Source organism: Eptatretus burgeri, unplaced genomic scaffold (assembly GCF_056783735.1).
Source record: "Eptatretus burgeri isolate ZD-2024b unplaced genomic scaffold, Ebu_testis_v1 Ebu_testis_scaffold_917, whole genome shotgun sequence".
Lineage (NCBI taxonomy): Eukaryota > Metazoa > Chordata > Myxini > Myxiniformes > Myxinidae > Eptatretus > Eptatretus burgeri.
Genome location: NW_028222866.1, coordinates 1 through 25,000, shown reverse-complemented (window position 1 = coordinate 25,000; position 25,000 = coordinate 1). Strand labels below are relative to the sequence as shown.

The window sequence follows — 25,000 nt, the reverse complement described above, 5'->3', positions numbered from 1 at the left end:
CGGCTTGTTGGAATCCTTGGGTGTCATTTCCTCCAGTAACTCCTTGGGCATGGTAACCATCAGAGCGACCAGACAAATGGTAGGTGCAAACACCCACCATGATATCGCCGCAATCCGGTCTCCGACCCTCACTGAGTGCTGCGATAGCGATGTCCAAACGCTTGTGCTAAGATGATGACAGACAGGTGATCACCCTCTCTTAGGGATAGGACATTCCAGGCACCCACCCAAAGGGACCGCCTTAGGTTAACCTAAGGAGACCACTCTATAGTGCACGACACCTCAGCAGCACCCTGACACACTACCGCAATCTGAACCAGGAAGGTTACCCCTTACGACGAGTTGAATAGATTTGTGAAAGCTCATTTATTTCTGATACATGAAACACCCTGTCGCTCATACCTTCAGGAATTGGACTTTTTGGAACACCGGCCGCATTTTCCATCCAATTATCATGTCACTTTGTATGAACTTAGCTTTTACCAACACACCCATAATTTCCATTTTTGTTAACTTGGTTGTGGGATAGCTTTGAAGGCCATAAAATACAAGTTGATGAGTCTTTCCTTAGGGTTGCGAAAGGAGGTATACAGAGCACACTGCAAAAGTGCGAGCACACGACACTTAACACCTGGAGATGGTTTGAGACCAACATTTGAGCCCGAACCAAAGAAAACTGGGAAAAGGCCAGAATCCTGAATGAATTTCCGTCAATATTCCACAAATTCTTTCACTGTAATTATGGGAAACGATTTTCCAGGAAGAAACACAAGCTTGGGCTGCATTTGTTTGAATGCTTTTCTCAGCTCAAGCTCAAGAAAATGAAGCTTGGATCATCTCTAATCTCACCACATGCGGCGTATCAGCAGTGTGGTATGATTGCTGCTGGTGTGGAACAATGGACGAAATTGAAGATAATGAGAATGAAAATATTATCCTGAACTTTGTGTTGACTGGAACTTTCAATCAATTCTGTTTTCATCTCATTCACGAAAGGGCCACGACTGATGTTCCACAGCATGGTCAAGGGGAGTGGTGGACGGCAACGACGAGTTAAATAGATTTGTGAAAGCTCAAATCTTTAGTTAACAAAATGAAACGTCACCGAAATATTGTCCAAATTTTCAGTGCATTGTCTTGAAACTGAACATAAAAACAAAAGAAAATCAGCAAAAAACATTAATTATAAAGAAGAATACAAGTGAAGGATGAACCAATCACTTGTTTCATTCCACAGTGTGGAAGAAAAGAGATCATGCCTCCAAAGCAGGAATATCCAGCGGAACATCCACTCGTCAAATAACAGATCTCAACATCAAAAGCGTCGCCATGACCTGTACGTCCATCCATGGCATATGATGAACAAGCCAATCAACAACATCCCAGCATCAAACCATCAGATATATTGTAACAAAACATATTCTTCAACTCAAAACACTCTCAACACAACCATCGCAAACCAATCCCTCAACACTCCCTTCACTCAACACTCAACATACCCTTCAGGTTCAGCATCCCCTTCACACCACATTCATGATCATGACACCATTACAAACAATACTCATACTCACTTCAATGATATTACATCCATCAAATTCAAGTCCAACGAATAATGTCGTGAACAGGATACCAAGCGCCCACACATCGATTGGGGGACCTTCGAAGTCATTCGCTGACATTTCTGGTGCCATATAGCCAGGTGTGCCAAAGCGGCCCCGAACCTTTTCACCGTGAATGAAAGGTTGAGAAAAGCCAAAGTCAATGACCTTCACAATCCCCTTGTTGTAAAGCACGTTTCCAGGCTGGAGAATAAACAGAAATCAATATGTTAATAAAACATCAAACTGTTCATCGTAAAAATGTGTTGAAATAAAGATGCAAATTTGAATGATCAGCAGGCAGGAAAAAAAAATTCCATGAAGAGAAGTTCAAGAAAATAAATCAATAAAAGTAAAAGTCCACCAACAATGTCAGGAACTTAGGACTTTATATAATATGGAGGAGGGAATTAATGTGGAGGGTTCTGTGTGGATTGACACTCGGGATGGAAGAGTAGTTACCCCACTCACACGAAGTGAAAAGCGGAGTTAAGCAATTGCTTCATGTCTGTCTGTCTGTCCGTCCATCTTATCCGTTTATCATCGTTAGTTTTTGATCGAGGAACATCCGATGTAAATCAAGTGCTATATTTTGAACATCAATCGGAACATGAATATTAAGACGAGTCTGTCTGTCGTTTTACTGTATTTTGGCTCTCAATTCGTCCCAAGTCGCGCATGTGCAGAGAGGAGTGAGATAATATTTATACTCTGTCTGCCTGCCTGGCAATCAAACAAAATTGGAAATCATTCCAAGCAGGAAACTTCATGTTTTAAGGATGTCATCATGGACACAAAAAACAGGCATGAAGAAATAAAGTAACGCATTAGATCAGGTGATGTTACATACATGATGATGTTTGTGGGGAGAGATGAAGGGATTTCATATGAAAGATAGCATTGTGAAGATTTGCTTGGCAAATGGACGTGTCAGAGACATCTCACTGTAACTGAGTAGGGAGACTGTGAGCTTAAGTGTTACATGTCACCACATTGGGGGGGGGGTGAGGGGGGGTGGTGGTGCCATGCTAATTAGATCGGGATGAGGGATAATTTCCCCAGTACGTAATCTCCCTTCTGTGACTTTTCCCTCTGTTTTTATATTTCAAGATCAGCAATAAAGGTGGGGAACACGTCCCTAAAACAACTACCAGCGGACTGAAATCCCCGTCTTTAAAGGGTGACAACAGACGAAGTCATGCTCCCGAGGGATGATTGATGTGCGTGACGTGAGATGCATAAAGAGGAAGAGTGCAGAGGAGGCGAGTAGTTCAGGAGGAGGAACGCATGCGGTCGGAGGGACTCGGAGGACACGGAGGATATCGCTTTTGCTCTCAGTACGACGAAGGCTGCACGACTCTCGTATTCGTGCTGGTGAATTTGGCTTACGTGCTGAGCAGGATGTTGGTCGTTGACCGTTTGCTGGAACCGTGAAGTGTGGACGAGTCTGAGGAGGGAAGGAGAGCATGCCTTGTGGTCTCCTCTCGGGGCCTCAGATATTGTCTCATCATGTGAACCATTACAGTGAACAGACCAAGTGTATGAGAGGAACATCGGCATATTCGTTCTGAAGACTAAATTACAGCGCGGTTCATGAGCCGTGACGTGCCACCTCCGCGCTGCCTGACGAATGGCTTGGCACCATGTTGTTGGGTGCGTCGATGAAGCGCCTCGATTCCATGTTCCATAAAGACCATCTGGACCAAGCTAAGTGCCGAATAAAGAAGGAATTATTCTTATTTGGTATCTGTCCCCTTGTGTGTGTTCAAGTCTGTGTGGAGGTGCCACGATTGCAATCACATTGAGGTGATCTCACCGTTTTTCTTTCATTATTATAATTTGAGTTATTGTCATTGGACATAATTGATTGTTGTTTTTAAATAATTATTTTGTTAATTCGATTTGCTTGTGTCCATGTATTAATGCAGTTCTGATACACCGCTTCGCGTGCGCGCATCAATCTCCGTGAGTCTCAGCTGAAGGCCTCCAAGGGAGAAGTGTGGCCATCCGTCCAGGAAGGGGTTAAACCCGCTGGACATGACTATATATATGTAAATGCCTTTAAACCTCCTTAAATCTGTATTTCAATTAAATTATATACTTGAAGTCTGTATTGCACAAATCTCCTTCATATGTCAGAGCCATGATATATATATATATATATATATATATATATATATATATATATATATATATATATATATATATATATATATATATATATATATATATATATATATATATATATATATATATATATATACAGATATCTTCTTCTTCTTCTTTCAGCTGCTCCCGTCAGGGGTCGCCACAGCGGATCATCCGTATGATCCGCATAGTGATTTGGCACATGTTTTATGCCCTTCCTGACGCAACCCTGGTCGCCTCTTACGACACAGGGATATGGTAGACCTATTTTAACTGGGGTATACACCGGCCCAGTATACTGGTACTCATTTCGCCGACCTCGGAAGGATGACAGGCTTAGTCAACCCCCTGGTGTATTAATTCAGTGGCCCAATGGGGCTTGAACTCAGGACCTTTTGGATCCCAAGCTGCTGCCCAAACCACTGCGCCAACACCAGGCATATATATATATATATATATATATATATATATATATATATATATATATATATATATATATATATATATTGGGGTGCATCAAACACCCCCTTTTTTGCGAAAGTTTGAAAAACATAATGGTGATAGCACAGCTGTGTTCGAAAACATGAAAAAACATTTCTCATTTTTTTTTCAGAATTTTCGGTCATCATCTTGGGGGTCCACATCGGGGTCAAAGTTCAGACACGCAGCTCGTGCGCATTTTTCAGAATAAGCGTTAGTTTTCACTGGAGAGTGATCAAAACTTGTCTCTGGTGGTGAAATAATTCTGACATATCGATGTACTGCTCCTTTGGTGATGTTCCAGTGATATAGAGCCAATCAAATTTTCCGGGAAATTTGCCAGAGAAGCGGGAAACAGGTGATTTTCCCAGAAAAAAAACAACAAAAGTCACAAATGCCTCGGTTCTGTCAAATTCACGGCTTTATTACCCAGAATTATGTGTATTCAAATCAAGGTACTCATATAATATCATTAATGATCAAGTTTCAAGCGTTTCTGGAGATTCGGATTCTCTTTCCTGTCATTCTCAGTGACTTGTTGCACATTCTGAAAGTGTTCTTCAGACCTCGCTGCACCGACACAGTCCGTTCCGAGTTTTATTAGACATTGAGCCGCATCATTAGTTTCATTGAGTGCTTTGGTTTTAGATTTTGAATCCACATAGGCTGGAAGTTTTGCCCACTCACTCACTGCATAAGTTAAGAATGAATCGTCCAGTTCATGTTCTCGGAACAAAAACCAAGAATTAACCGAGACAAAGGCAGATAGGCCAGAGGTCAAGTGAATGTCCTTGGGGAAGTGAGGCTTTCCGAAGTCTGTAGCAAAGCGCCCAAGAGGCAACAGTCCAAGTTCCTTTCTCCAAACTTTTACAGTCCAAACTGTCCAAATCGTCTAAACTATTAGATTCATGATCTGCCATGTGTCAAATTCTCCGGGAAAACAATTCCCGGGAAAAAATACCATTTTCCGGGAAACTGTCTCAACAAATTACAAGCCAAACGTGTTACAAACATCACCAAAGGAGCAGTACATTGATATGTCAGAATTATTTCACTAACAGACACAAGTTTTGATCACTATACAGTGAAAAATAACACTTATTCTGAAAAATGCGTAGGAGCTGTGTGTCTGAACTTTGACCCCAATGTAGACGCCCAAGATAATGACCAAAAATTCTGAAAAAAAAAATGAGAAAGGTTTTTCATGTATTCGAACACATCTGTCCCATCGCCATTATGTTCTTCAAACTTTCGCAAAAAAGGGGGCGTTTGATGCACCCTATTATGTATATATATACATATATATATATATATATATGTATATATATATATATATATATATATATATATATATATATATATATATATATATATATATAAAAATATTAAAAAAAAAAAAATATATATACATATATATATATATATATATGTATATAAAAATATTTAAAAAAAATATATATATATATATATATATTGTTACGGCTGTGGAAATTCGCAGAACACCATACCGGTTCCTGAGATCAGTTATCCTGGTAAGTCTGTGTTCAGTTCGATTTCCCCACCGTTGTTTCATGGAAATTATTCGTGTTCACCGGGCTGTGACCCTTTGAGATGGTGTTTTTCTGTATCTATCGTTATTTTGAACCACCATTGCAACAAACCTCCACGCCAACAACCACCACCACCTTCGCCACAACGCCAACCACGCTACAATCACCATTACAACAACCACCACCATATTCGCCACTACGCCCACTTGCGAACGCCATCCTCCACGGACCACGCTACAACCCCCTTTCCGCGTCGGAAACCGTCCGAGAACGCGAAGAGGGAAGCAAGAAGGATCTCCGATGGCACGCGGCTTCTCCTGCCTGATTTTCCCGCCTATTTTCCCCGCGCTTGGTGTGAGGGAAGTGCGATCCGAGCCGGGGATCAAAGGTGAGAAAAGGTGGGGGCCTCTTTTTGGGGGAATAATTCCATGGACCTGAGCCAAAACCGACTTCCCCCATCCCCCGCACGGCGCGCGGGGAGGGGGCGAGAGGGCACGCCCCTTTTCGGGAGGCTTCTCGAAATTCCTCGAAGGGAGGTGGAGCCGAAAATGGGGTGGAGCGAAGGGCGGAGCCCCGCGCTATGAAGGGCGGAGCCCCGCACCAGAAAGGGTGGACCGTACGCGAGTCTCGGGGCTCACTGAGAGATCTCCCTGTGGTTCCTGACTCTCTTCCCGTTTCCCGGTGGTCCATGCCCTGCTGCTTCTTCCAACTCGTGGTACACTCGCCTGCCTTTGGTGGTCCGGTGCTCGTGCTTCCTGTGGTTCAGCGCTCCTAGGGTGGTTCAGCTGTTCCTGTTTTTGGGGTCCGGTGGAGGGCCCGTGCATCGGGGACGCGGACGGAAGGCGCAGCTCTGCCGGCTGTGTGGTGTGGACCTGCGCGTCCAGACGAGGAGTGCCGGAGAGAGGCCCGGAAACCAGGCGCGTCCACGCTCGCTGTCGGGGGAGCGGGACATCACGACTCGATGACCACTAAAGGGGGGCAGGTAACCTGCACGGTCTCGTGGGCCCATTCGGTCAGCCAAGGCCTACATTATAAAGGTCCCCGGACCCTGTCTACCTCCTTGCCTATGGGGAGGTCTTTCCTTTTGTTTTTGTATGCATGCTCTGGCGCCGTGTCCTGTTAAGTAACGACTGTATAAGTGACTGTGATTGTAAATAATAATTACAGTCGGTCATATTGCTTTTGCATTCTATTTGTTACTTGTATATTGCATGACTGCCCTTGCTTGTGTTGTGCTGTATCGTGAATAAATGTCCTTGTGTGCAATGTACCCCGTTCGTCGTGTTCTATTTCCCTTTTGAAAAGCCATCTTGCATCGTTGAATGAGTATTGGGTTTTGAACGCCCGGTAAAGAGAATCGGATCCGTCGAGGTCGGCGATAACACCGCTCGGTTATGACTGCAGTGCGGAACGGACCGCTTTAGCTGTTTGTGTCACAGGCCGACCTGTGGCGCGGTGCAGCCCCACGGTAGGTTACCTGCGCGGGTACTTTGGTATATCGACATTCGGCGATTCACCCTATTTCACGTGGGTAGAATGCGGACTGGGCTGTGGTGAGGTTAAACCCCCACATGTGACTGGTTCCTGGCGGTAGTTCCAGGAGGGTCACGACTGAATTGTCCGTCCAGTGGGCGACGCGGTTGCGATTGGAGTTACGCGGCCGATCGCACACCGGCGGGTGCAAATTCGTAACAATATATATATATATATATATATATATATATATATATATATATATATATATATATATATATATATATAGAAATATATATATAGAAATATATATATATATATATATACATATATACATATATATATATATATATATATATATATATATATATATATATATATATATATATACATATATATATACATATATATATACATATATATATATACATATATATATATATATATATATATATACATATATATATATACATATATACATATATATATATATATATATATATATATATATATATATATATATATATATATATATATATATATATACATATATATATATATATACATATATATATATATACATATATATATCTATATATATATATATATATACATACATACATACATATATACATATATATATATATATATATATATATATATATATATATATATATATATATATATATATATATATATACATATATACATATATATATATATATATATATATATATATATATATATATATATATATATATATATATATATATAGAAATATATATATATACACACTAGTAGTAATGCCCGGTGTTGCCCGGGCTTTCTTGCAAATTTCCTGAATAGCTGTTAGCGGTTAGGGTTAGCGGTTAGGGTTAGCGCTTAGGGTTAGCGCTTAGGGTTAGCGGTTAGGGTTAGCTGTTAGGGTTAGGGTAGCTAACCCTAACCCTAACACCAACCCAAACCCTAACCCTAACAGTTTGGTGCAGCGGAGGTAAACAGCGCCCGGGGGCAAAGTGGAAATTTGCGTCCCCCGTAGGCCTTAAACTTGAGTGGATTTGAATGGAAAATCCCATAAGTGATATCGATTTATCGATTTTTTTCGAATATCGGAAGTGTTATGGAAAAAAATTTATCGCCAATGACCAAAGTTGGACCAAAAGCCATTATCGTACCGAATTTGAATGGAATCCGTTGGAGTTTGTGAAAATGCATCAAAACGAATTTTGAGGGGCCTCTTCAGGAAGACAATATCATTAGTATATGTGCCAAATCTTGTTTCATTTGATGCAGTAACAAAAATCTGATGGTGGAACAAAGAAAGGGGCGTGCTGAAATACATATATATATATACATATCGAAAGCATGGCATATCAGAGTGTGCATAATCGAGTAACGAAGAGCCAGCCACGATGAGGATTTAATCACATATGAGTAATATTAATGAGGATTTCTTCACCTAATTAATTAGCATGGGCCGTTCACACATTATCCTCCTGAACATCTCCAACATCATCATCATTATCACCATCATCATCTCCATCAACATCGCATTATTGGATCAAGTTTATCATCATTATTATTAAAGTTCGCTTTCGTGGTCTTTATAACTCAAGAAAATAAAAACTTTATTTTATGTTCTTCAGACAAGAAAATAAGCCAGCTGTTGGCTTGACGGTTAAAGTGGCTGCCTTCAGATCTTCGGGTCTTCAGTTCAGCCCGTCATGCTGCGAAACCCCAGGTGGGTTGACTCAGCCTGTCATCCTTCCGAGGTTGGGAAAAATGTCCCAGCTTACTGTAAACGGGGTACTGCATCAGCGCCATGAGAAATGGGGCTAAAATCAATATTGCATGATATCTCAAAAAGTTGAGGACGGATTTGGATGAAACTTGCTGGACAGGTTGGGTGTGTGACAAGTACTAATTGATTCGATTTTGGTGAAGATTTCAAAACAGATCCAGATTCGAGAATTTTTCAGTAATTCTTCATCAGAGATAGGGCCAAAAACCAGAGGTTATCTCAAAAAGTTGTGGTCGACTTGTGACAAAACGAGGTCGAAGAGTTGGTTCGGTGACAACAACAAGCCGATTTGATTTTGGTTAAGGTCCGGAATCACATCTGACCTATCAGTGGCACACAAAATGTAAACGATAGAGCTCGGTGGAGGTATGCTATCTCCAGAATGCCGTTCCGTTTCGCCAAGTTGGCACACTGAGTGATTTTTCATTTGTTTGTTTGTCCGCACAGAACTTTCGTGTTTTTCTCTGCAACCACTTGTCGGATTGAGATAAAATTTTCACGATAATACTTGGTGACGGATCCGGATGAATGATGGACAGGTTGGGTGTGTGACAATGATGAATTGATGTGATGAAGATCCGAATCCAGATATGGACACGATATTTATTTCATTTACAAAGTGATTCTTCAGCATTAAGAGATGGAGCCAAAAATGAAATATGGCATGATAATTCAAAAATGTTTTGAGCCGATATGTTCTCATGTATCAGACATTGCCGGGTGGGGGGGGGGGGTATGTGCTCTGAGTGCCCTTCTAGTTTGAATTGAATTTATTAAACCCATTCTGAATTGAATTGAAGAATAATTTAAAAAAGCGTCATGGGTCAGGGGAGGTATCCAATCAAAGTGGGGTTGCATCAAAGCGGAATGACATGATACCCAGTCATCACTGCCAGCATTTATAAAGTGGAAGTTCTTATCATGTCTCTTATTCATTACGAAACACACCAGTACACAAAACTACACAAAACAAGTGTTGGAAAGGGTCTGACAACTCTGATTGCTCTTTTTCTTGTTAATTTTATCTTCCTTTCTAATTATGTTGCAGGTTTCATGAATTGTGCAGCGAGCACAAAAATAATCGGTGTGTAACTGGTGCCCACTCCCCCCCCCACCCCCTCCATCGCCTCCTTTGTTGATTGTCACCCAACAATTTGAATTTTGTACTTTCCTGCCCCCTCCCTCACCCCCAATCCTTCTTTGCTGTGCTGCATAACAAATGATTTTCGTTGCAGAGTTACACAGAACGTATTACAATCTGTGCTGGTGTAGTTGGTTACCTTGATATCCCGATGCACGATGTTCTGTCTGTGCATATATGCAAAAGCAGAAGCCAGCTGGAAGGAGGAGATAACACATGAAAACATGGAGACAGATTGTAATTGTTCAGATTTTACATTTTTGAGTTCAATTATATTTGTTGAAATCGTATTTCAAAACACATCATAAACATCAGACTGATGTTAAAAGCTCTTTCAGCTCACCTGCTCCATGATATGCCACGCATGTCTTTCCTGAAGTTTTCCCCACGTAGCAAGATGGTGATGGAGTGAAGCTGCACACATCAAATAGAAACACCCAAGGGCAAGACAATAAGATTTTTCATTTCTCATAAAACACGAGGAGAGGAAAAGTTGTTTTCTTTTAAAAGATTTGCATGTTTTATTGTTAAATAAACACAAAACGAGAAAGATAAAAATTTGTTTGCAAAATCGAAGGTCGTGGAAGAACAATGGGATAGTAAATTTATTGAGGAAAGTTATCGAGGATGACATGAGATGGTGGTGCACTGCATGCTTGAAGTCTTGGAGGGGAGAATGTGATTGAATAGTTTATTGAGGGCAGTTGCACAAATGGGAGAAAAGAGGAACAAAGGAGTGGAAGTGTGTGGAAAGTGCAGACTTTGAGTTTAACCAGGAGGGGGCAACTGGAAGAACTTGTCTGCACTGGAGGGAAATGGGAGATGGTCAAAGGGGTGAGGGGGCAGGGGGAGCTCGACTGCAAAGCAGCAAATACGTCAGACGTGTTGCTCCATGTGTGCAGAACAACATCCCAACCTCTGTTTTCTTTCTCTTTCTGTTCAGTCATTTCCTTGTTTGTGTCCAACTATGGTTCCACTGTGAATATGTGTTACCCTCTATCACCTCACTCTTCCAAAACCCTGTGTACCTTTGACAGACTGCAGAAATGAGAGGAGTCAACACATCTGCCATGTGAGAGGAGTATTTGTTTCAGTCTCATCACGTGATATGCTGATAATGTTGAGCTTTTTTTGCACAGAATCCAGATCAGTTTGTGGTGCTGCCATCTCCTCACAGAAGTGATAAGTTGCAGAATCAAAAACGGATCTCCTGGATTCTGTGGAATATGAAGGTCTCAATACATCTCCATTGAACTATGCAGAAACACCTGAAAGATGATGAGTTTATGGAATTATTTGGAATGATGGAGTCTGCAGCTCAGTTTGAAAGACAGCTAAGACAGACGATCCACATCGTGGCTGATGGTGAGGCCTATAACGTCAAGAGACCGAACCACTTCTTGTGTCTGACCATGGAAATAGTTCAGTGGGTTGTTGTTGACAATCCTGCCGGAGTGTCAGGGTGAGACTGAGATTTGTCAGAACTGAAAGAGATGTTCCATTTTTCAGAACAACAAGCCTTAACTTCAAAACATTTTTTTTTTTGTATACCTTGGTTGAGGCTGGTATGAGAGCTAACACACAACTCACAGCAAGGAGGCATGAGACAAGAGGGGTGGGAGTGGAAGGGACAAAACAGTGGAGAACAGACACATTAGGTGAACTGTGGAAGGGAGAGGGATGGGGATGGGACGGGGAACATGGCGAAGAGAAGATGGACATCACAGGGACTTTCAGGAAGGAAAGCAGGAGAATTGAAGGAAGTGGGCTTGAGTGGATTATCGGGGGTAGAAAAGATCGAGGATTTGGATGGGGGAAGATAAGAGGTGGTGGTGAACAGCTGTTTTGAAAGCCTGGAGGGAAGAATGGGAAAGAATAGAGTGAGGAAGTTTATTCCAAAGGCGGGAAAAAAGAGGAATGAAAGAGTGAAGATGAGCAGTGATTCGTGATTTTGGTAGTTTTACCAGAAGGGGGTTGTTGGCGGACCTTGAGCGCCCTGTGGAAATGTGGTGGGGACAAATCGCAGAGAGAGCAGGGGGTAAGGCTGGAGAGGAGTCGGTAGAAGACAGAAAGACCACCGACCAACCTGCAGTGATTGAGTGAGAGGCCCAAAGACTCAGCTTCATTGCAGGAGATGCTGATGATCTTAAATGCCCTGGTTTCGACAGCGTGAAGCCGAGAAAGGTGGGAGGCAGGAGCACCAGCCCAGAGGGGAGAGCAGTACTCCATCAGGCTACGGACAAAAGCTTTGTAAGTGGTCAGGAGCTCAAGAGGGCCGAGGAAGGACTTTGCACGACGGAGGATTCCCAGTCGGCGACTGGCTTTTGAGGCGAGGTTGGAAATGTGACTTTCCCAAGAAAGGTCATGGCAGATAGTGAGACCCAGAATCTTGAAAGAAAAGACTTCTTCCAGAGGGTTGTTGAGAAAGTGGATGGGGGGGTTTTGTAAACGGTCCTTTCGAAGAGACATGGTGAGAGTGTGAGATTTGTCTGGATTGAAAGACACGTTCCACGTGTTGGACCAGTTTGTGATTTTATCCAGAGCTGCAGTGAGCGAAGAAGCTGCTGCTTGCCGGTCTGAGGGATGACAGATGGTACGGCAGAGGGTGGAGTCGTCGGCAAAGAGAAATAGAGGATTTTCCAGAGAGTCTGAGAGATCATTGATGAAAACCAGAAAAAGAACAGGGCCCAGAACGCTACCTTGAGGAACTCCAGCCTGCACAGGAAGAGGGGATGAAAGAACTCCATTTAGGGCCACACGTTCTATTTTTTTATTTTCTTTGCCATTTGGATCAACATTTATGGGTGAGATAAGCCTGGTGTTGGCTTAGTGGTTAGGGTGGTGGCTTGGGATCTTAGGATCCTGAATTCAAGCCCCGTTGGGCCGCTGAATTAATACACCGGGAGGTTGACTCAGCCTGTCATCCTTCCGAGGTTGGCAAAATGAGTACCAGTGCACTGGTAAGGGGGACAATGCATTAGCGGCATAGCCGCGTCCCAACCAATGATGCAACCAGCAGCCACAGGCTGCACTCGAGAGAGAGATTGTTGAGATCAATACAACGTACTGCTTGAAGGGGCATCAGACTGTGAAAATGAGAATATTAAACCAAAGATGTGAATGCCATATTTTCTGCTCTTTTTGTTCCTGCAATAAATATACATCACCTGAGCCTCAGACCTGTTCAAACATAAGCCTGAGACCGAGTATATTAGGTCCCAACAATTGGGACATCATAATTCATGTTTACCAATCAATAAATGATTGAGCTGCTCAAGTAAAAGTGGGCTTGATGGAAAAAAACAGTGCATTTTCAGCAAAACGATGTCAGGAACCTCACCTCCATCCACATACTCCAGAATAAGGATCACTCTGTTAAATGCTGGACTTTCATAGATGTCAAGCAACTTCACTGTGGGGAAACAAGATAGTGGAGCACAAGTCAGGATGATGTCAGAAATTCACCCAAAGTCAAAACACCTTTCAACAACATGAACATGCAAATTTCAGGTGACCCTTCAAATGACAAGTAGTCAACAGGTGAGGGTCAATTTGGTCCTTTCACAATCCTCAACATGTCGCCATTCCTACGCATGATGTACGATTTGATATATGTAGTGCAAGCGATATTTTTATCGAAGAATAAGTTATGCAAAAGGGGGCTGACAGGATGGCCTCAAGCCCTAGATGTACACAGAGTCCCCTCAAAGCTGTCTCGCCTGGGTTGGACACTCGGCCCAGCTTTAAACTATCAACCAAGTGTTTCCCAGGCAGGGTGATTCATTATGTGCGCCATCACTTGGATGGATGTTAAACTGGCATCCCATCTGCCAGAATTAGTTTGTGGATGTGAAAGACCCCACATTTTCCAAGCTGTTGCCAGCACCCTGGCCAAATTACAGATTGCTGCTCCAACTATTGCTGGGAAGGCAATGTTAAACCCTCCAGTATAACCCTTGCTCAGGAAGGTGCTAAAGCAGCACCAGCATTTTGTGACAAAGGATGAAGAGAAGGATCCAAAACAGTGGTTTTTGCAAACTTGAACTTTTGTTTTGTTTCAGTTAAAGAAATGTCAAATAGTTGAGAAGTGAGAAATTCATGCCACAGAAGCAATTTGTAACTTGTTTTGTTGCCTCTGCCACCAAAGGTGAAGGAGGTTATGCTTTCACCCCTCTCTGTCTGTCTGAATGTGTGATGGACATCTCAAAAAGTTGTGCACAGATCCAGAGGAAATTTGGTGGGCAGGTTGGGTGTGTGATAAGGACGAACTGTTTCGATTTTGGTGAAGATCCGAATCCGGATCTGGATGCAAGAATTATTTAATTTGGAAAGTGATTTTTCACTCTTGAGAGACAGCGCCAAAAACCATATAGAGCATGAAATTTCAAAAATGTATTGGACCCGATATGTTGTCGTGGATCAGGCATTACGTGGCGGAGGTACGTGCTCTTCCAAGTGTCCTTCTAGTTCATACTGCGATACATTTGAGTGAAATCCAAACTTACGAATGTTTTCGTGATCGAGTTGCTTCATCATCTCAGCTTCGTACCAGAGCTACAAAAAAAAAAAGAAAGAGAAAAGAGAAGGAGAAAATTGAAAAAAATCATGCAAGAAGATGTATGAAGGTTAACTTACACCTCATTGCTCTAACCACAAGATTGTAACTCACACAGAGAGACTCAGTCTTGAGGGCCAAGACGCATTAAATATCTATCACAGATAAAAGATCTACCAGGACAGTTCAGAGGTAAATTAAACTGTATTGGTTCAGCAGTTAAAACACCATTATCTCCACGTTCACAGAAACTTACTTCTTTGACACCAGTTGCATAAATGGCTTCCTTCAAAACAACCTGAAAGAGATGACAAGAGGTCACGTGATAAGATCTTGGTTATGATGTGGGAAAGCGAGTTAAATATTTGATACCGGTGTATCGTGACATACACCGATTGTTTCCATTTATACAGAAGTCTGAAGAGGAGCAAGCTGACAGAAAGGAACAACTTTACATCGATGGAGGATCAAAAGGAGAATAGGTGCACTATTAAATGGACACACCACAGGTGAATCTGGTTGAGTGGCAGGAATTGGAAGGAGAAGAAAAAACTAGAACAGCACTCTTCGACATCTCCAGATATGCCTCTGCTCACACCGTAACATCAATATACATACTTGGACCAAGTTTGATTTCAATCCCTGAATCCAGATTCAAAACACTAAATCAGTCTGGCTGCCAGACCATGCATCCGATCAGGTTGAAACTGAAAACATATTCCCCATGACTACTACATCATAACTGTAAAGTTTCACATCGATTAATGAAGAGGTTCAAGAGAAAGAATTTTTAAAGATTTTTGTTCAATCCAATATGGCTGCCAAAACATGTGACCGATCAGTTATTCGTGAACACCCTGGTATCGACAAGGCTTGAGGAAGATGTGAGTGAAGTTTCCCCTCGATCTCTCAAGCTGTTTAGAAGAATATTTTGAAAGGGTTATTCTTCAAAAAGTGATAGCTGCCAAACCATGTGACCTATGACATCATAGGTCATAAACGTTTTGGTCCTCATTGAAAGGTGACAACACCTGCAAAGTTTCACATCGATCTGTTCAGCCATGACAGAAGATTTTCACACTGATCGGATAAAGCGTTCGATGTCTGCAATTACAATGTCATAACAACGCCACCGATGACATCAACAAAATATCACACATATTTCCCAAGGAGAGTACTTGACATGTGCAACATTTCATATTTTTTTCCATGTAGCAGTTTTGGAGAAACAAAGGAGCAAAGTTTTTTTTTTTATTAATCCAACATGGTTGCCACAATGCGTTCCCTCTGACATCATAATTGTCATTAAAACATTTTGGATGAGTAGTCATGCATTTGGTGAAAATTTTGTGTCAATCGGGTAAGCGGTTGCCGAGAAAACAGAGAAAATTAGCACAGATGGACGTTCGGACATGCAACCCGAAAACAATGCCTCTGGCAGCTTCGTCGATGGAAGCATTCGTCCAAACAATCGAGCTCATTTTTTCACTTGATCGGGAACAAATTGCAACAGAATTTTTTTTTAGAGCAATGCATTTCTATGAGGTCCCCAGAACACCAGACTAAAAGTCCTAAGAAATCCCTGTTGCGGAAATACATCTAATTTGCAAAAATCCAAAATGGCGGCCAATCTATATATTAATACTGAAGGACCAATTTTGTGCTCCTCATCGCGGTCGCGTCACGTTTTTCTCGGTACTGTGACTTGGACTGAAAGAAACTTCGTACCTGTAAGAGTGCACCGCACATAGTGCCAACAGTCAAACTTCAACTCTGAAGCAGAAGAAACACTTTTCGTTTTGCATTCGTTTACATGGCAACGTGTGATGTCACCGCTGAGAGGCGTAAGGACGTCATGACATCATCGGTCATTCGCTGACGTTATTACGTCTGTCGTCGACAGACCGTTACTACCAAGAGGTGTAATTCCACTCCTCGAAAATAGCGTCTGCAATGTAAAACCCTCTTCTGCACATGCTGACTCCCTCAGAATGTGAATATGACACAAAAAAAATGTAACAAGAAACATTGTATCTACATATTAATACTGAAGGACCAATTTAGTGCTCCTCCTCGCGATCGCGTCACGTTTTTCTCGGTGCTGTGGCCTGAGAAGTTTTGACATGGTGTTTGTATGTCAAAGTAGACAGGTGCACAAATCAGGGGACTTCTTCACAAGGAGTAGTGTACACCAGAAATGTCATGTACAAGGACGTTTTGTCGGCCTCATTAGGTAAGGCCGTGGAGTACATCGACTGGGATCCGGCTCTTACAAGAGCCGCCACTGGTTGTCATATTGGGCTCATGGAACGGAATCCGTCTGTGACAGGGTTTCAGCTCGTTATCAATATTGTGTCATATCTTTGAGCACAGCTGACATATTTGATTGATTTCAACTTCTAGAATGGGTATTTTGTATGGAAGGATGCATTTAGCATACTTTTAAACTTCCCTGGAACAAAATCTCACTTGCATCAAACCAATATGGCCGCAAAATAACAATATCTTGCCAAATCTTTGCTCTCAGATGATGTATTTTGGTGATTTAAATTTCTACAATGAGATCTTTGGATCCAAGGATGCATTTATAATACATAAAAATTTCATTGGATGCATCTCGGACACTGCAGTATTTAACCAGATAAAAAGCTCATTTGCATAATTCCAACTGACCACCAAATATAATTTGCTTAAAATCCATGATATGGGACATTTTCACAAAAGCGGGTCAGGTAACGGTAAAGACTGTCCGAGAATTTTTATCAAGCATATATTGCCCAGTCAGTGCAGAGGCCTTATGGTGATGCTGCGTTGCTGACATCATTTGAACATTTTTCTAGGCCTTATAAGGGGTTCAAGCACTATTTCGAGAATATCAAAGAAAGTTGATTTTTTAGTTTGTTCTTTACCGTTACTTCACCCGCTTTTGTGAAAATGTCCCACATCCGCAATAAAAATGGCTTGACCCAAAACTAATATTTGGTGGACTCTGGTCAAATTTGAGGTTAATTATGTTATTGTTTCTACATACATCATGATATATGTTGCTATCTTCTACCTCTACGAAAGAAGAAGTGTGTTCAGAAGAGGTGTTCGGAAGACTCCAAAGTAAACTGAATGAGAAGAAAGAAATGATGACTATGCGGACAGCAAAACTCTGGGTGGAGTATCTGAACATGGTGGACATCCTGCGAAGATTTCTTCAAGCTGAGCAGACAGGCAACTGGAAATTACACCTTCAATCAGTACAATAAATGTTGCCATACTTTGCAGCATCTGGACACACGCAATATGCAAAGTCTGCATATGTATCACTGCAAATGATGCTTGATCTGCCAGAAAGTCATCCAGATGTCCATCAGCAATTTGAGAAAGGATACCATGTGGTGAGGCGCAGTGATCGGTACTGGGCAGGACTATCCACGGATCTCACAATTGAGCAAGTGCTGATGAGAAGTATAAAGACACATGGAGGCCTGACAAGAGGAAAAGTAATGACAGAAACTCAGCGGTTCGTGTGGGTCCTTTCCATGACAGCATGTGCAAATATGAACGAGGCCATGCAGAAGCTCAGTAGCATCTCATTTGAAACCAGTGACCAGCACAAAGACTTGTCAAAAGCTAGACAAGTGAGAGATGTCAATGACACCCTTGATCTTATCAGCTATCTCAGGGAGAGAGATCCATTCGCACAGGATCCTTCCCTGTTTAACATTGCAAATGGCATGACAGCCCAGGAAGGAGTCAACGTTGAAAGATCAAGAACAGTTGGAGAAAAGATTCGAGCATCCATGGTTGGGAAATCTGCAGAAGAGTTCACCTTCCGGAAATGTGATCAAACAGTGACACTTATTTCAAAATCAACTATCAAGATCAAAGGAGAATCTGTGAAGGTAGATCCACAGTTGATCTTCCAGAGACTGGTAACCATTGCGGAGCGCTGTGAAGATCTTCAGTCACTCTTCAAATATAAACTGTGTAGTTACCCCCCAGGATTGTTTGAATCTTCCTTCCTTCCCCTGCAGGCCAATAAGGCTGTCCTTGCCGATGTTCTCTGGAAGACCATGCAAGGGGAGCAACGAGAAGCAATTGGAAATGTCTAGTATGTTATCGATGGTGGTGCGCTACTTCATCGTCTTCCATGGCCAAGAGGTTCGACATATGAGAGCGTCAGTCAGCTTTATGTCACATATGTTACACATAAAAATGGGGCTGCTACCATTATCTTTGATGGATAGCAATATGGTCCAACAACAAAAGATGCCAGGCACATGAGAAGGGCAGGGGCTTGTTCAGGCATGACAGTAAACTTCACTGGTGGAATGGTTATACAGTCCAAGGATGAGGAATTCTTGAAAAATGTGATAAACAAACAGCGATTTATTGTTTATCTTAGTGACAAACTAGAGCGGGCTGGGTGTAATATAGATCATGCAAAGCATGATGCTGATGTACTCATTGTCCAAACAGCTGTTGCATCTGCTAGAATCAAAGACACTGTCCTGATAGGGGATGACACGGACTTGCTCAGCCTCCAACTGCATCATGCTGAACTGGATGCACATGACTTGTTCCTGGCCCCAGAGCCCAGGCAATCAGCAAAAAAGACCAGGATATGGTGCATAAAGCAGTCTAGGGAATTTCTTGGTCCTGATGTTTGTGACCATGTGTTATTTATCCATGCAATCCTTGGCTGCGATACAAATTCTCGCCCGTTTGGATTGGGAAAGGGTTTAGCAGTAAGGAAGATCAAGAGTGTTGCCCTGTTCCGTGAGCAAGCTGAGGTGTTCAGCCAAGAAGGACATGTGGCAAAACAGGACATTATTGCAGCAGAGAAAAAGCACTTGTGTTATTATGTGGTGGTGCCAAAGAACAAGGACTGGACACTTTACGATACAGGCGATTTTGTGAGGTTTCCAAGAGCACATCTCATGGAGAACCTCAAACTCTACCCCCAACCTCAGCAGCTGCAAAGTATCACAGCCTCCGTGTATATTGTTACGAATTCTGGCCCGCGCGACGTACGATCGGCCACGTAACTCAAATCGCGACGCGTCGCCCACTGGAACGGACAATTCAGTCGTGACCCTCTTGGAACGACCGCCAAGGAGCGAGCAACGGGTGGGGGTTTAACCTCACCACAACCCAGTCCGCATTCTACCCGCGCGAAATAGGGTGAATCGCCGAATGTCAATATACCTAAGTACCCGTGCGGGTAGCGTACCGAGGAGTTGCACCACGCCGCAGGTCGACTCCAGACACGAACCGCTTAAGCGGCTCGTTCCGTGCTGCAGGGATAACCGAGCGGAGTTATCGCCGACCTCGACGGTTCAGATTATTTATTGGGTGTCTACACCCACTCCCATTCACTTACGTGTTGCAAGATGGAACTTTCAAACGAAGGAAAGGACGCAACGAAACGGGAAAACAGTTCAACAAGCAAGCACTTTTATTTCACCCACACACAAGGCAAGCACGGATTCACAGCCATACAGTAAGAATGCACATACAACAGTCAAAACAATAAAAACAACGCAGAGCTACTACCGAATAAAGCAATGAACAAGCACTTATTCAGGTTTACTTAAAAGACTGGCGCCACACACACATTTACACAAAAAGCAAATACAAGCCACCCTCATCGGCAAGGGGGCAGACAGGTCCGTGGACCAAATGTACGTGGGACCTGGGTGAGCGGCCAGGTCCACGAGATCGAAGGGGTCTTACCCGCACCCTCGTGGCGCGATGGCGGGCGAGCCGCAATATCAGTGAAACGTGCCTGACTCCGTGCCCCTGGCGTGGTCGGTGAGCTCCTTTCGGCGTGCGTTGCGCAGGCACGTGTAGGTCGGTCGACACCACGGTTGGGGTGGGGAACGGACGGGGTTACCGGCGCGATCTCAGCGCGGATGGGGGAAATTGTTGATGCTCGGGGTGGAGAGAGAGAATGGCGGACGCTCCGGCCCGCTCGCGGGGCCTTGGGACCGCACTGACTCCGGCGAACTCTCGCCCCTGAGCCCTCTTCCGCGTCCCTGCTTCACTCCGCGACTCGTCCCTCGACCCAGCAACGACGACCTTCATCTTCACTCGACCAGCCCAGCCAGCACAGCCCAACACGACGCCTCCTTCGTTCGCTCGTTTCGAAGCGACTCCGAGCACGCCTCGAGAACCCGGCCGTTCTTCACACACAGCACTCCTTTTGCTCCCTTTATTTTCCTCGGCCACTGCCGTTCCCCAAACTTAGAGCTCACTTCGAGACATGAGCACTCCTTTGAACCGCCTGCAGTTTTCAAACCACCAAAACTGAACCTGTCCACCAGGTCCCTTTTTTCCTCTCTTTCGTTCGTTTCGACACACGCCTGTCTCGGAGACTCCCGAAGGCTCCTCCCCTTCGCGTCACTTCCTGTCCAGGCCACACCCCTCGCTCGAGGCCACTCCTCTCAGCCAACTGGAAGGGGCCTATTCCGGAATGAGGAAGGAATAACAGCGATCTCTCGTTTCACCACCATAGCACGAACACCAAAACAGTCTGTTACACCTCCCGCCACACATATCGTCCCTTATACCACACAACCTTTCTATACATGAATTTAATGGGGGAACTGAGCTAATTCTATATTTAGTATTCCCGTAAGGGCCATTTCCTTAACAATATTATCAGATGATGGAGTGGAAAGGAAGAAGCATCAATATGAAGCCGGAAGAGTGGGGATGGCACATGGTGGATGGACAATGTTTGCCAATACAAACTGACCAGCTTGCAGCCCCATCAAAACTACTGGATGTCATCTGCTGTAACTGTAAAACAGACTGTAATACAAAGAGGTGCACATGCAGAAAGTATCGTCTGCATTGCAGTGCTGTTTGTGGAGATTGTTGTGTGCTATTTGCTATTTGTTGTGCCAACTCACAGCTACCAGATTTCACTGATGACTACAATGATGACCTCGATGGGCATCTTCAGAAGGGTATTAATATGCCAGCAATGAAACACGAGCCAAAGAAGTGACTGTCATAAATTTGATCACAAAATATCGATATTTGGTGGACATATTGGATTTTATTAAATTCATCCATCATTTCATTTAAACCCATCCAATCAAAATATGTAACTATCCCAAATTTAGCCTTTGATCCCCTCAAATATTCGAGAAATATAAACCGCTCAAATCTGTTGTCTGAGAGAAAATATATGGCAATATATTGATATTTGGTGGCCGTATTGGATTTATGCAAATGTGATGTGTATCAAAATACATCCAAGAAAATTGTTAAATCTCTAAATGCATTCTTGTATGCAAAATATATATACTAGAAGCTTAAATGGCTCAAATATATAATCCAACAGCAAAGATGTGCCAAAATATTGAGATTTGGTGGCCATTTTTGATTTATGCAAATGAGATTTTGTTCCAGGGAAGTTTAAAAGTATGCTAAATGCATCCTTGTATCCAAAATACCCATTCTCGAAGTAGAAATCATCCAAATATGTCATCGGTGAGCAAAGATATGGCACAATATTGATAATTGGCCGCCATATTGGATTTATGCAAATGAGACGTATTTCCGCAACAGGGATTTCTTAGGACTTTTAGTATGGTGTTGTGGGGACCTCACAGAAATGCATTGTGCTAAAAAAAATTCTGTTGCAATTTGTTCCCGATCAAACCTTATTTTGCCTGGATGACATCACAATGACAGGAATGAACAAGCCCCCCCCCTCCCTCACCTTTGCCTCAACGGGTGTTCCCCATTATTTTTACTGAAATATCTGACACAATTACACATTATTTGTCCATTGTAATCACATCTATGATGTTATCTTCGACAGGAATGATCCGGGAACGACAAGTCCAAAGAAAAAGCATCTTTCATCGAAACAGAAATAAGGGAGACAAATCCAGATGTTGGAGAATCTCCCGATTCCTTTTCTCTCATTCGTCTTCAATGTGTCATGCTTTTCTCTCACTCTCATTCATCCCCCGTCATGCCCCTCAAAACTACTGTCTGTGTTTTCCCCTGTGATCTGTTTAGCTCTCCCATGAGCTGTTCCAGCTCCCAGAAGGTGAAAGGAAGACACAGGAAGTATACCACAATGTTGTACCTCTTCTTCAGAGTTGACGTTCTTTGCCTTGTAGACGATTCCACAACCTCCTTCTCCAATTTTGGAGATAATCTCCCAGTTCCCAATCTGAAGACAGGCACAAACACAGCTTGACAACAGTGCTCATGGAATATAAGAGAAATAATGAAACAGTGTTTCAATGATTATTTCACATTAACTCAAGAATCATCATCATATTCACGTACCATACTCAAGGCATTATATTCATGTACCATACTCCACTCTCGACATGCTGCCGAAGCAGTGACTCGGCCACAATGCTGGTCAGGTCACCACTCCGGCTCAGGAAGTCAGGGCAAGAAATTGAAATTTGTTCATGGTGCCGGCGATCGCTCGCCTACTCTTCACGAAGGACACCGTGGGATCTTTAACGTCCACCGACTCATGCCGGCAGATGGAACACCCAGTCCAACGTCCATCCGAGGGACGGCACACACATCGATGATTCACTCTCCCTTTCAAACACGAGGATGACAGTTTATAGCTGGCTCGACAGCTCGAGATTCAATCCCAGGCTGGAGAGCTCAGAAGGGAGATGCATAACTCAAGACAATCCTGTTTGTCTCATGTCTCATTGGAACGAAAAAGGAGGAAACAATCGATATCATAAATAAATCATGTAATACCCCGATTTACATCGTCACATCATTGGTACCACTATCTAATTTGTGTCACCTCAACTCACACTTGTGTCGCTTTAAAAAGCCATACCTTTTATTCTCAAATGTCTTCAGAACTTACAAAACTGATAAAGATGCCAGAATACATCACGAAAGTACCAAATCAGGAGATCGCAAAATTACCGAAACAAGTCCTGTCCTGGACTTCAATCTAACTGTTATTAATAAAAAATGGTAATATCATCGGTAAAAAGTGAAATATAATACTTGAAGTGGTGACGTCAGGAACGCAGCGCTCACTCATTCCATTAATTCTGATGAGAAATATTTGTCGGATTTTCGTCGTTTCAATAATCATCACACTTTTCAGGAACACCTCCACGACACAATCCGGGATGTTACTGCACAGTATAAAGGTAATCCAATGTCTTGCTTACCACAACAGGCTTGTCCTCCTCGTTCGACTCACACTCCTCATGGTCAGCTATCTCATCTTTATTCTGACTGAGAGAAGATTTGATGGAGTTGAGGCAAACAGCATCCTCATGACTGAGAGAAGGTCCTGGAAAGAAGAGGAAAAATCACCATAAAACAGATATTGTGACACAAAAATATCAATGGACAGAATACCATAAATTGTTCAGATGTGTGTTGTGTTCAAAGGATGTCAGTTTCATCAACTATTCTTCTTCTTCTTTTGGCCAGCCAGTTGTTAATTTTCCAAAGGGCTCAGAACATGGAAGGTTGGTCTGAATCTTTCAGGAACCAGTTAGAGATGGTAAATTGGAGTTGGTAAAGGCAGGAATTTGTAATTTGTTCAGGGTGCCGGCGATAACTTGTCAACTCTTCAAGAACGACATCGAGAAATGTTCAAATAACTACAAACGAATGCTATCAGATGGGATACTAAGAACAAGGTCCATCTGAGGGACTGCACATTTGTGACCAAATGCCCGACCGGAGAAGCAGCAATTTGATTTTATGAAACAGATGCAATCACCAAGAAGGACATTGATTGAGCTCTGCTATCCACCACTGGAGGTGAGAGAAAGCTGGCTTTTCTGGCATCAACCCTTCATAGGATCAAAAAAGCCAAAAACAGTGAGACATGAGCCCTCATGAGCAAGACTAGCTATTCATACAACAATGCGTGGTCAGGATGAGAATAAAAGCAGTTCAGAGGTAAGTTCACTTCCATTGTCCAGCCCTGTTGGACACAGATCAATTATGAATGGGGGATTCCGTTCCGAAAAAGGATAAAGGAATAATGGTGGGAAAAATGCATCTGAAACAGTGTTGGACAGCAAGCAATGAAGGCAGCAAATTTATATTTTTAGATTGATATTAAAGGGATTTGTATTTTCCAATCGACAAATCAGTCTTTTTCTTCGTTCAGATGCAGCACAAGACTGCGGGGTGACATCACTGGCTGAGTGTGCGGTGCTGATGCAGTGCCGTCTGCTGATTTGGAGACAAATTTTCGTTGAGAAACAAATTACATCACGAACCAAA

The 25,000-nt window shown here is 42.8% G+C and overlaps 1 protein-coding gene across 1 annotated transcript; it reads right to left on the bottom strand.

The window, feature by feature from the left end:
• Positions 1–1,571: 1,571 nt before the first annotated feature.
• Positions 1,572–24,050, bottom strand: LOC147006996 (serine/threonine-protein kinase par-1-like; the record flags this gene model as incomplete). Its single annotated transcript, XM_085867670.1, has 8 exons — positions 1,572–1,802; positions 10,331–10,387; positions 10,535–10,605; positions 13,532–13,603; positions 14,697–14,745; positions 15,003–15,044; positions 22,848–22,934; positions 23,926–24,050. Coding segments are annotated over 8 exons (734 nt in total), but the record flags the coding sequence as incomplete, so codon positions are not given.
• Positions 24,051–25,000: the final 950 nt, after the last annotated feature.